The sequence below is a fragment of the Styela clava genome, chromosome 3 (genome assembly GCF_964204865.1).
Source record: "Styela clava chromosome 3, kaStyClav1.hap1.2, whole genome shotgun sequence".
Taxonomy (NCBI): Eukaryota; Metazoa; Chordata; class Ascidiacea; order Stolidobranchia; family Styelidae; genus Styela; species Styela clava.
In genome coordinates, this window is record NC_135252.1 from 4,654,429 (window position 1) to 4,667,163 (window position 12,735).

General features: G+C 36.6%; 1 protein-coding gene across 2 annotated transcripts; it reads right to left on the reverse strand.

Annotated features, from left to right (window-relative positions):
- Positions 1-319: 319 nt before the first annotated feature.
- Positions 320-10,667, reverse strand: LOC120343036 (uncharacterized). 2 transcript variants are annotated; one of them, XM_039412105.2, is made up of 16 exons: positions 10,424-10,667; positions 10,069-10,176; positions 9,362-9,505; positions 8,797-9,035; positions 8,227-8,411; positions 7,675-7,989; positions 6,716-6,963; positions 6,115-6,334; positions 5,365-5,578; positions 4,911-5,020; positions 3,776-4,207; positions 3,188-3,398; positions 2,717-2,815; positions 2,001-2,185; positions 1,222-1,419; positions 320-502 (listed from the first exon to the last, which is right to left on the reverse strand). In XM_039412105.2, the coding sequence occupies exons 1-16, from the start codon at positions 10,622-10,624 to the stop codon at positions 372-374; spliced, it is 3,240 nt and encodes a 1,079-aa protein (XP_039268039.2). In that variant the 5' UTR covers positions 10,625-10,667; the 3' UTR covers positions 320-371. The 2 variants fall into 2 exon arrangements, with proteins under 2 accessions (XP_039268039.2, XP_039268037.2); XM_039412103.2 differs by having other exon boundaries at positions 6,716-6,966.
- Positions 10,668-12,735: the final 2,068 nt, after the last annotated feature.

Here is a 12,735-nt window from a genome sequence, read left to right on the forward strand (position 1 = left end):
ATACCGGTATTTGAAAAACTTCAGGTTGCTTTTCCACCATTTCTATCTATTTTAATATATTCGATTATTTTGTTCTGTATGTATCTATTTGGTTGCTTTCTCTGCTAAACATCAGAGGTGTAGATTAGTGGTGATTGAGTGATGATACTTCAGCATAGCACATCGGGTGGCGCTTTATCGCGAATGTATTAATTGTAAATAAAACCGACCCACGAAAAAGGATGCTGTTTCTGATTGAATATCGCTTATTGTTTGCTATGCTAATTTAGGAAACAAAACAATGATAACAAAAATTTCAAATTTTTAAAGATAACAAACATTGATTTTATTTCATTTATTTTGTTATTCAGGCCACACCGAAGTTCAATTTGTTATTGTTGCTTGCATGAACTGGGATCCGGTGCTGGAGGAGGTGCTTCACTGTCTGAACTTGATACTTCTCGGAATTCAGCTACTTTCATTTTCATTTCTTCCTTCATATATTCTTTGCGTAAATTTTCATCTGGTCACAATGAATACATTACATTTATTTGATACTCAGAACGACGAAAAGAAAATATAAATTACTTTAAAGGTAAAAGAATATATACCCATGAACAACAGAGCAAAGCTCAAATATATGGACACGAAAGCCAAATCAAAATATTTTACCCACAACTTCCCCAAAACTATATCCTGATCGAAGCTGGAACTGTGGGACGGCTATTGTACATGTGGGTTTAGTGTAGTTTAGTACCGCTAGTACTTCTAGTGGGCGTGGCGTAAATATTTTTGCATAATATACGTCACTCCTGACACCCACCTGACTACACTCGACCCCCGGCTACCGCCCCCTTGCAAAACATTTCCCTGGAGCGAGAACCGACTTCTTAAAATTAAAGCGGAGACAGTTCTGACAGCCATCACGCTTGGTGAAGTAAATACTGTGTTCCCATGAATAAAAATACTACAGCAAAATTTTGGGTGACATATCAGATGTCGTGAAATAAAATCGAATTTTGAACAGGTATGTTCTGAGAGGAAAAGAATTATTGTTTTCCGACATATCATTATTACCCAGAGATTGAAAATTCGTTGTGTAGAAGGATTGAAGTCGAGGTATCTGAATTGCGAGGCCAAAACCCTGACAACTCTCCATCACAGCCGAAAACTTAGCTGAATCTTTGTTTTACACCTTCAAAATGCTCAATACTGTGAAGTGACATTACTGAAAATTGTCACCTTTGAGAATATCTCTCCCCATTGAGCAAAGGGGAATATCATCTTCGCTGTTCTCGCACAAGATGTGCCTGTTGTCAACTTTTGTCCCCCTTCGTCCCTTTTTCATACAAGTTGTGCCTTCATCAAGCAAGTGTAAATCACAAGGACAAACATCTGGATTACTAACGTCGTATTCTGAGGTTGATGGAGTGGCAGATTCTGTATTGCAAAAGTAGATACACATATTATGACAGAAGCTACCCGTGAAAATGGGACTCATGCAAGGCTGAGCATTTCAGCCTTGGCATAATGCCATAAAGAGAAATAAGACTTATTACACTTCATTCGGTAATGCTGGAAATATTCAAGTTGCGATATATTTGCAACGTACCGCAGATATTTGGAAGTAAATACGGAGTGTAGGATAGATTCAAAATCAACAAAAAGAACCTTGCCTCTATCAACTTCGCGCTCGGCATTCAAAATATTAGCCATTCCGATATTACTGGTATGGAAATGTGGTTATACTTCAGACAAAATATTCTAATTCGAAAATAAATCTGAACTTTTCAGTGGCGCAATTTTGTAACCAAATGTGTAACAGTTTCATAGTTAAGTGTCATATTTCTTGACGTGAGTGAGTTACTTTTGAATTAAAACCACGGAAGGTGAATTTGTAAAAATAATCTGTGGGTGAGTGTGCATCACGAAATAAATACCGTATAACAGTTGAAAAACAGTAAGGCCATTGCAAGGTCAATAATTCCATTGGCTAAGTATTCCCAGTTTAATTGTGTTACCTTGAAGTGCATCAGATGCAGCAGATGAGCTAAGCAAATCACTTTCATCAATTTTTGCATTCTCATCACTGGGGCATGGCGAACCTTGATGGAACTTGATTTTTTTCTCTTTTTCAGCAACAGAAGATACTATTTCATCATCATCTTCATCATTGATCAAACACCTGCGTGGCTTTATCCGCCCCCTGGGAAGCAAACCAACGGTTTAAGTAAACAAATAAATTTCAACGTCATAGTTTTCCAGGCTAATGGTTTGGGAATGCAGCCAAATATTGCGAAGCGCTTGTTTGTTCGGACTAACAACATATTAAGCTCGATATGTTTTCCGAACAAATATTCGAACGGCAAGAATAGATAAATAGAATTAACGTAACAGTAGGCTTTGTCTGCTTCAAATCTAAATTATACGAAGAAAGACGGTATTAAATGGTGTTATAGAAAATAAATGTTACTTTCCGTTGTTCACATTTTTCATTTAGGATTAGCATTCAAAGGCGTTTGAACCCATTAATGAAAAACAAGTCATTAAATAAACATTGCATATTTTGTGTTGCTGCCTTCAAACCGGCTGTGAAATGGCAGATCATCCATTAAAATTGCGTTTGAGACCACATGTCCATCGCTACTTCTAACAAATGTAGTATGTGCGATGTTGTGTTAATATTTTACAATATATTTGAATATATTCATAAATATTTTTTCCATATGCGAATTACTTTGTAGAATCTCGGTCAACTTTTTTCCAATTTCCTCTTCGAAACTGACCACGAATTTTTTCAAATGCACGATTCACACTTGGCGGATCACCGTCTGACCTGTTAAAAAATCGATACTTCAAATTTGCTTCCAAATTTTTCAAAATTCCAAATGCATATTCATGCAGATTACGACGTTTCAAGTTACGTGGCTGACAGACGACGAGGTTTGATATAAGTAGGCATGCAACCGATTATATTTTTTTACAATATCGCTGACCTGTCGCGTTTCGTGTGACTTATAAGACACATATACAGCTGTATTTCAATTCTTATAGATTATATCAAGGGCGATATGGATTAATCAACTTCTGTTCCTTGACTGATAGGTTTTAGAGCTGGACCTATTTTGAACTTCCTATTATTTTCGTTTACAGACTAAAGAATATTTAAATTTTAAACAAAAGAACCTCTTAAATTCCCAATACCAACCTGTAGTTATTTTCATCATCTGCTTGGTCTCCTTTGTGTGAAGCAAGTCCGGATGAAGGGATATCGCTATCAGCTGAAGAATATGTATCACGGCATACAGCAGACTCTGGAACATCTGGGATGAGTTGTAAGTCAAGAGGACAAGTCAGAGGAGCGCCGGGCTGTGGTTCAGTTGAAACAAATGGTTGGTGGAATGCAGTGTGTTCGTTGGCTAGACAAGAAAAAAAAACAGGATTATAAATTCAGTAATCTGTCTAAACGATTGGATATTATAGTATGACACAACTAACGTTTTAGGTTAAAAATGAAGTGATTATGCTGCAGTGAGTACCAAATGAAAATCCAGAATTCTTGAAACAAAATTGAGGAAAATGTCTCAAACGCCTAGTTGTGAACGACAGTTTCTGTTTGCCTTGCTGAGTGCTAGAATATATATATTATGAGACAAGTAAACGAAACTGAATTATATATATATATAAAATGGAAATAAAATTTAAATTTCAAGGTATGTACAGTACAGTTGAACTAAGAATCAGAAGATTTTGAACACTACAATTGATTTCGTTATTTTAATTTCAACATTGATACCTTGGTGAATAATAGTGTTGACATTCTTGACAAGTTCAGATACTTTTCTACGAGAATCATCAATCTCTGATCCGCCAATCGCGGGAATACCAGTATGCACATTCTGGGTTGAAACATCTTTTTTCTGATCAGCATCTGTCTGATCTGTTGTTGACGGAAATACCATAATGTCATCAACATCATCATAACTTCTAGCTTGATTAATTTCTATTTGCGACTGTGGTTCTGGTGCACCATTCGGCGGAGATTCAACTACAACGGAGGGTGTTTCGCCAACGTCCAGGACTTGTTCAGGTGCAAGTGACTGAGGCGGTGGGATAGTTGGAGCCGAAATTACATAAGCAGGATTTACAGAATAAGCGTGATGAACTCTTTGAGAAGCTTTGAATTTATCAATTGATTCAACATGAGATACCGTGTCAAGCAACGATTCTGCAAAATAAAGATGACACTTATAACCAATAAATAATTAAATAATTTTTATACGAAAGTTATTGCCGAGTATAGAGAAATTTCCAAAGATTTAGTTGTTTTACGAAAGTAAAATGGTGTAGCATATATGTCATAATAATATATATATAAGTATACATAATATATGTCAGCAAAATGTATGCCAACAACTATAGTAAATCGGCATATTAAACAAATTAAGGCGTTACTACTATATCTTATTTAAAGCAGGGGTGTGCAACCTTTGATACGTGAGGCCCAGATACAAACAACTGGGCGAAACCGCGGGCCGCACCTTTATTTGACATAGGCTTCCTAGTAGTTGCAAGCACAAAACTTTTGGTTATTAATCTCGTTACATGTGTTGTTTGCATTGCACAAGCTAGTTGTTAGTACATTGTAACGTCATTAACTTAGATAATAAGTTTGACTCAGGTATGAGCTTTGCGGCAAAGTATTGGAATTACTCGTACGAGTCGTACTTACCAGATTAAACTAAATTATAAACTCGTTTCGCGGGCCGCACGCAATTTAAAATTGGTACTTCTCCGCGGGCCGCACAATTTTTTCTTGCGGGCCGCGTTTGGCCCGCTGGTCGCAGGTTGCACACCCCTGATTTAAAGCATTATGCGTATAGGACATGGTCTCAAATAGACATGATTCGACAAATGGCAATGTAACTCACCAGCAGGCGACGAAGCTTTTGTTTGTAGACCAATTCTTTTACAGGATCTATATATTGCAAAAGCTCTTGGGACTACAACATCACGAATGTACGAGCCTAGTTCGTAGTCTCTAAAAATTGGTTCAAAATGTTTAGTAATTTAGAATTTGTACTCAACAATGGAGTACATGTTTTTCGACAGTATACATGATAGATTATATTCAAATTGAACATAATGGAAACTTCAAACAATGATACTTCATTTAAATCCATCAGATTAAATGAATACGATTATGTAGCACATTTGACCGAGGTAACGTTCAGGGGGCGATTCTGGGTCCTCTCATGTTTTAAATATACATAGTTTAAATACCTCATTCAATCAAATTGCATTCATCCGTGGATCGGGAGGGGCTTGAATGCAATAAGCTCATACTAACAACTAGATAACAAATAGGCAAAACCTTTCAATTACCTCGTTATGTATATTCGTATCTCATCTTTACCAAGTTCGATTTCTCTCGTTCTATCATTCGTCAAAATTCGATTAGAATAAATGTCCCAATTCCAACCAAAGAAATCGAAAAATGAAGTATCCAGTGCTCCTAAGCTCTCACCAGAAGAAGAGGTTTTCACCGATAAGTCTGATGATGCCATCCACGGTCTTCTCCAGCGCGCAGAATCGTGACCTAAAATGTTAATATGCATTAATAAAACGATCGAATAATTTTATTTTGTTTCAATTTTAACGTAAACGATTCCAAGTCTATTGCTACAAAAAGTTATTAAATATTTATGCATACTTTTATTCCGTAAAAGGAATCGCTATCGAAAAGCGTTTTAATTCAATATAAAGTGAAAAATTGGCCACCTGTTCCTGTATATTCAATGTTTTTCTGAAAATTAAATTTTCTGAAAATTATAAAGTTATAAAGAACAAATTTGAGATGCTAGTTAACTTTGTTTTTTTTATGGTACACGGAAGGCTCGACATTTACTCATATCATTCAAAAATGGGCATTGCTCTTTACTAAGTCTTTAGATGACTAAATCGTCTGTATTGTTCGGAACAAAAGTCATTACTACTGACTAATCGTCCAAAATACAATATGTAGTAGCATAGTAGCCTATACAATAGTTCTGTAATTGGGCGGTAATAAATAATTGAATTTCAATTATTTTTGTCTGTAGTGTTAAAAGTTTTGGTTATTTAAAAAACACTTGCCCTTTTTGGAATCAGTTCTGCGTTTTTTCCATTTGATTGTACTTCCTTCAATTGCAACTAATCTTGGTCCACGATAATCAAGAATCCTGTGACAACGATGTTTCTTTGTTCTTATTCTCGATTTTCGGAATTTGTCTTCCTTTTTACGTTTTGAAACAGGACCATCATTTTCCGAATCAGTACTTAGTTCATCTCCGCCATCACTCGTACAAAAATAGACCTTTCTTGTCAAACAAATACGAAGCTCGATTAAAGTTTAATATCACTATGCGATTGATGAGTCGTATTATAGGTTAGAAACGCTCATGTCATTGCGCCAAAAATTTGTGGTTGGTGTTAAATGTCAACGAGAAGACTGCTGGACAACGCTAGTCGGTCCAGATTTGTTACGTTACTATTTGAAAGCAGTTCTGCGTAAACCTTCTCTGATGTTTCTCGAAAAAGTCGAATGGGATGCCAACAATTTTGACTGTTTGAATTCGGAAATTGAATATGACTTATGCAACAAACATTCCGATTAGTGTAGGGGAATATAGCAAGTTTGAAGCTCTAATATTATGAATAGACCGAGAGGTATTATATTACTGTAGCTTTGTCATACCTTACTTGTACAATCTTGTGGTGTCATAAATGTTTTGTATTGCTTTACTTCAATGTAATCATCATCATGTGGTTTGAAATCGATCAAATAACGTTTGCGTAAAATCTTGTTTGATATATGCTCGTTAGGATAAAATTCAAATTCAATTTCAAATCCCAAGGCCCTATTTGTATCGTTGTCTGTACTACTCTTGTCGTTAGTTGTCGTTTCAGAATTACGGTGGCATGCTCTGGAGGATGGATCTATAGCTTCTGGAGGAAAAGATAAGTATTATTTGTTGAAAATGGGAAACAGTCATACTTGAGGGAGAGTTTAACTTGGTGTCTGTGGACAAAACTATTCTGCGAGATCAATGTCCGTCGTTCAATTTCTGTTAAAAATCAGTTTATTTGTGAAATAAAAAATTATGGAATATAAACGTAATTGAAAATTCCTAAAAAACACAAACATAGCGCCAACATCAATTTCCTTGTGTACGTATTTAACATCACAATGGGATCGAGGATATTGTCTGAATACTGAGTTGTTCGAAATAAAATATTGACCTATGAACTTGGCTCAAATATAGGATCTGAGGTCTAAGATCAACCTAAAAAACATGATTAATACAATAGAATTCATCTATAGCATCAATCTCGCCCAGAAATTCACAATGAAGATAAAAAAACAAGAGAGCTATGCTCAAATATATGGACACGTAGCGCCACCTAATGGCAATAATTTTGATGACGTCATAGCAACAAAAAAAGTAATAGCCTTCTGAAGAAAATTTTTATCTTTAACCACTAAAAATTTCAAAGCAATTGGTCCAGTAATTAAAGAGAAAAGCGACTTTTTAAAAACGTGTCAAAGAACAAGAACAACAACATAATATTGAAACGATCGTTATGTCCACTTCATGTCCAATAAAAAACAACCTATAAGTAACGGGCATGTACGTGAGATATAAAGGTTATTACCTCGTCCTGTACTTCCAACATCATTTTTTGAAGTATGACTTGGCAAGGAAACTGACTGCCGAGCGGACATTTTAGGTAATTTTGTTTTTAATGGCGGATGTTTGCGTGCCACTCGTACGTCTGACTTGATATCTGGTGACTCCGGCCAAGGAGCAGTGAACAAATGCACACGAACATCGCGTAAATGAGTCAATATTTCTACATCGCGCGCATTCAGCATTCCACTCAACATAGGCTCAGAACGTTGAAATACATAAAACCAGAACTTGTGTGGTTTGGCGTCACAATCATTACAGTGTGAAGTTTGGTACATTGCTGCAAGAGTATTAAATAAAAACTGTTATTATTGGATAACCTGCAGGAGAAGCATGCGAGGGGTCAGAAATAGGAAAATTCTCTGCAAATCAACTGAACCTTGTTCACCGAGTTTTTACGACAAATGAACAATCTTTTGGCGATTTCGTAATCTATGATAGTGAATGTATTACCCATCTAAGTGTAAACTCTAACTTGCCCTGCGAATGCAGCATTGGGTGTTTCGTAAACACTTACCGTCGGAAATATGACACAGCATGCGAGCAAGTCCAGCCCACTTCTCTTCTCCAAATGTTTTGGCAAATACTTTAGCACAGCACTCGAACAGCTCACACGATGGCAAATGAGAAGTATTTGCAACGCCCGCACTAGTCGATGGGGCAAATGGACCAGCACTCGCTTTTGGTTGTTGTTTAGAAATACTGGAAATAAACAGTAAGTTATCTGAATCATTATCGTCAAAGAGAATGAATGACTTCTTTGAAATATTGAAATCTAAGAGTATGCCGCAATAAAATAAACAATAAATGTACAATATTTTGATAAAAAATAACATAATTTTGAGTCAGTATGCTTTCATTACGAGATTGAAAAAAAAAACATTGTCTGATTGGATATTTTAATTTAAATACATTTGATCAAAAAATAAACTGATTATTATTAATGTCTTGTATATTATGCTTTTGGGTTATATAGTTTTCCCATGAATTTTGTATGGAACGAAAATAAGCGCATTCCATCAATTCATTGGTAACATGGACTGTTTATGTCATGCTTAAATTCCGAATTCTTGGATATATACTAAACCTGGTCCTGTGATTGTTCCTCTCATGTTTCCGATGATGTTCCTTTGGTTCCACACTGTTTAGTACTTTAGCTGCTTCGAGTAATTTGTTTCGCAGTTTGCATAGTGGGGAATAATAGTTCGTTATATAGGAATTTTCGAGTTCATGCAAATCTTTTTGAAAACGACTTTCTAACATCACCAACTGGTTGTGAACCAACACTAACGCAGAATCCACAGGAGGAGCAGCATGAGGGCGTTTCTGGAAATAAGTTCATAAGCACTAATAAAGATGCCCATAAAACATGTAAATAAGAATGTGGAAGAGATGTCATAATTTAAAAGGTCCAGTCTGGAATGCAAGAATATAATCCAAATCTCCGATCTCTGAAGGTAATTAAATTTTTTTGATACTTTCTATATTATTTTTTTATTCCGGTAGAATTATTACATATAAGATTTAAAGAATACCCACTTTGAAATATTAGGTATTCAATGCTTTAAACTTTATGTTTATACCATTGATTCATTTCAGCTCGGAAAGTGTGTCCTGCCATATTATGAAAAAGATAATATAAATTTGATTACTCGGCTCAAGATTCGCGGTACTCTTGTTTTTTCGAGTTTTCCCGCTGGTACCGGAACGAAGCTGTCGACGTCATCATTCTCCGGTAGATTTGATACAAAATCGGACTGCATTGGTACTATACTTTCAGACACTTCAGTATTGACCTGAACAAGAAATAATGCTTCCATTACCTTTCCACCCACGTTTATTTGAGTGCTTGTGTCTGTGCTGGGTGTAAATGTCCGTGGGTGAAATGAGGGTGCGAATATCGGTTTGTGCAAGAATATGCAGGTGCAAATGTCCTGAATGTAGTTTACGGGTGCATATTACGATACGTGAATGCAAACGCGCTATTACTAAAACTAAATAGTTGATTGAAATTCGTCGAACATTCTCATATATCCATACCAGTGCAAGATGCTATATATATATGATTTCGTGTGCAGAGTTGGCCTGATCGCGTAGCGCCACAATATATTAAAAATAGCACAATGCTAATGTATTTGTTGGATTCTATCACGTATGAACTGAACATTCATCGATTCATCTCTGCGTGTCACTCAATTTACCTATAATCTGCAAATTTGGCGTCATTTCCGGATTATTCCGACTTAAGAAAGTTATCTAATTTATATTTACCTACTTCATTATTTGTGATGACATATTAATTAACAAATTATTTTTTAGGTTTGGATACATACACGAACTCAATACATATTCAACGTACCCCATCGACTGAAATTGAAGTAGCCAGGCGACTGTCATCAGATTGCGATTTAGACACGCTCAACTCAGTTTTATAGCTGGGATTCTGCCATACTGTATTCAAGTGGCTCTGTGGAACAATGAAAATATTTCTTTATATTAAGGTGTGACCAAAGAAACTTCATTACGATTTGATATTACCTACATACATTCACGATGCAAAATAAAGTCATCAATTTCCGAACAGTCTCGTACAAATAATAATAGTAGAACAGTAACGTCTTTCGCAAAGAATCGAATAAGGTCAATGCCATTGGAGTTAGACTAAATGAGTTGAAAATAAAATCATCACACAATACGTTTCAAGCTTGAATTACCTCATTATATTGAGTGCGCTTATGTTTCGTCTTTCTTTTTCTGCTCGGTACAGTACTTTGGCTCCCATCGATGTCGCCATTTTCTGAGGAAGAGATCCGCTTTAGATATTCGCTTGAAAGCGAGCTTGCTTTATTCCTTTTTGATAATGACATCCGCTTTTTCTTGGCCGGCGGAGGCTTTGCTTTACGTTTTGGCGCCATCCCTTCATCTTGTTCCGACCAAACTTTGTTGGTACAAAAATATTTATATTGCTGTATTCGACAAAACATTAAATCTCTTTGTTCGATCACAATGGTCGATAATACCTTGTCAATAACAAAAGGAAATTTCCAAACAAATCTGGGGAAATCCTCTCCATTCACATTTTTTTACCACGAAAAAATAGATTTCGAGTTTTGATATTTATTGCAAATGTGAGAGAGAGTTTCAACAACTACATAATTTATGATGATCACGACACGACAATATTACCTTATACTTGCCTGAGAATAGGTATATACAGTATTTTACGGACCATAAGGCGCACTTTGAATCCGGCGCGCGTTATGATCCGTAAAATACTTGTATGTCGAACCACTTCTGAATTGTCTACATCAGGCGCGCGTGATTGCCTAGAATAGATGACTGTGTTAAACATAACTCATTAAAGCAGGGATGGGTTAAGGTTTTTGCAAGGGCAATATTCCGAAAATTGAGAAATCTAATGTGACGTCACAGTTACTATTCTCCTTCGCTATGACAGTTTCGAATGGGATGCGAAAGTCGATATGACGGGTTATTTTTTGCGGAGCAAACGCGTGCGGCCCTGACAACTAAGGCCAGTATGTTCCCCAAATTTTCATTTTTTTTGGGGGGGGGGGTCCAGATTTAGGGGGTTGAAGAATTTTTGCAACTTTGGAGCGTTTTGGGGTCTTTAATTGCAGAAAGCTATGTAACTAATATAAAATTGAATCGTAAATTCCAACAAATCATGTGGTATTTGTGTCTCCCGAAAATGGTAGTTCAATTTTAAAAGGATGGAAAAAGGTATAAAAAACAACAAATTTCAAAGTTTTATATGACAATAATCTGGAGACTGAAAAAATAGAATTACGCTGATAGCTAGAATTATTGCTGAAATCGAATTGGCACCCAAGTTTAGTGAAGCGTCAATTTTTCCAAAGTTTATAATTTTCGAGTTGGTGAGTCAAGTGCCATCCGAGTCAATTATGAAATCCCAACGGATTTGAAAAATTGCGTCGATTCACTGTATTCTGGAGTCCCTGCTCTTTCGTGTAATGAATAGATGGGCATGAATTGAAGTAGTTTTTATAAACAAGGGTAAATTAATCTTTCACTAACTTATGTGCCTCCAACACTGAGCAATTGATAGTTTCAAAGACAAAACTGGCAGGGGAAGGTGGGGCACATTGAAAAATCAGCTATCCGACTCTTACTGTACTCGTATTTATGTATGTTTTCGATGTTTGGATCTGCCTTTCGGTGCGGTACGACGCCCGTCCGCAAACGGGCATCGGCCGTTCACAGCGACATACTACTGTTCGGTATTTCTTTGCTTTAGTCCACTTGGGGGTTTCAGTCTGAAATAGTTTGATGCCTATGGGGAACAATGCCAAATCCCTCCAAATTTGATGCCTAGAGTTCTTGAGATGCTGATTCTTCGCTGGTTTTCAACGGCATGCTTCGTTCAATTCAATCGACCGCCCCATTGTGCACCAGGGAATTTCTTAGTCGAGAATAAAAACTACATTTGCCCCCCTCTGCATTAGTCCCGCAAGGGTCAAATGAATGAATGCAAGTTAAGACTCAAAAGATGCAAAAGAAAATAAGTGTCCCAACCTTCCTCCTATCTGGAAAACGCAATTTCACAACGACTTTATCCATTTAATAAGTGAAATTCACGGTAAAGTTTCTCTTCTGACAATTATTAAACCATCCAATTCAAATGATCAGAAAAACGCCGCATCTAGTAGGCCCATTGGGTTGGAAACACGAGTATTCTCAGACATTGTGCGATTTAGGCTGGACTTTTTAGGATCACCGCCCAAAAATGTTATTCATAATAAAGTGGCATTTTGCGCCTATATTCAGATATTAGCAAACCCATAGTACAACTCGGACAAGTCGCATTTAGTATGCGCAGCGTTTTCTATTCGGGCGTCTAGTTGGCGATTATTTATAACCAAATAGAGAATCTTTTTTATGAGATTGGTTATGTGTTATCATCATTAGAAGATATCCGCCCTCCTTGACCTATCAGACTGAAAACGGCGTGAAGGAAACTGCAAGAACCGCTCAGTGAAGGCGAGTC

What these genes read in the sequence shown, in the direction of transcription:
- LOC120343036 (XM_039412103.2), bottom strand. Translation starts at nt 10,624, where the DNA reads ATGGCGCCAAAACGTAAAGCAAAGCCTCCGCCGGCCAAGAAAAAGCGG. An exon ending in AGCGCACTCAATATAATGAG is followed by an intron (nt 10,177 to 10,423) that starts GTAATTCAAGCT and finishes ATTGTTCCACAG; the next exon opens with AGCCACTTGAATACAGTATG. An exon ending in GTTGACCGAGATTCTACAAA is followed by an intron (nt 2,186 to 2,716) that starts GTAATTCGCATA and finishes TTTGCTTCCCAG; the next exon opens with GGGGCGGATAAAGCCACGCA.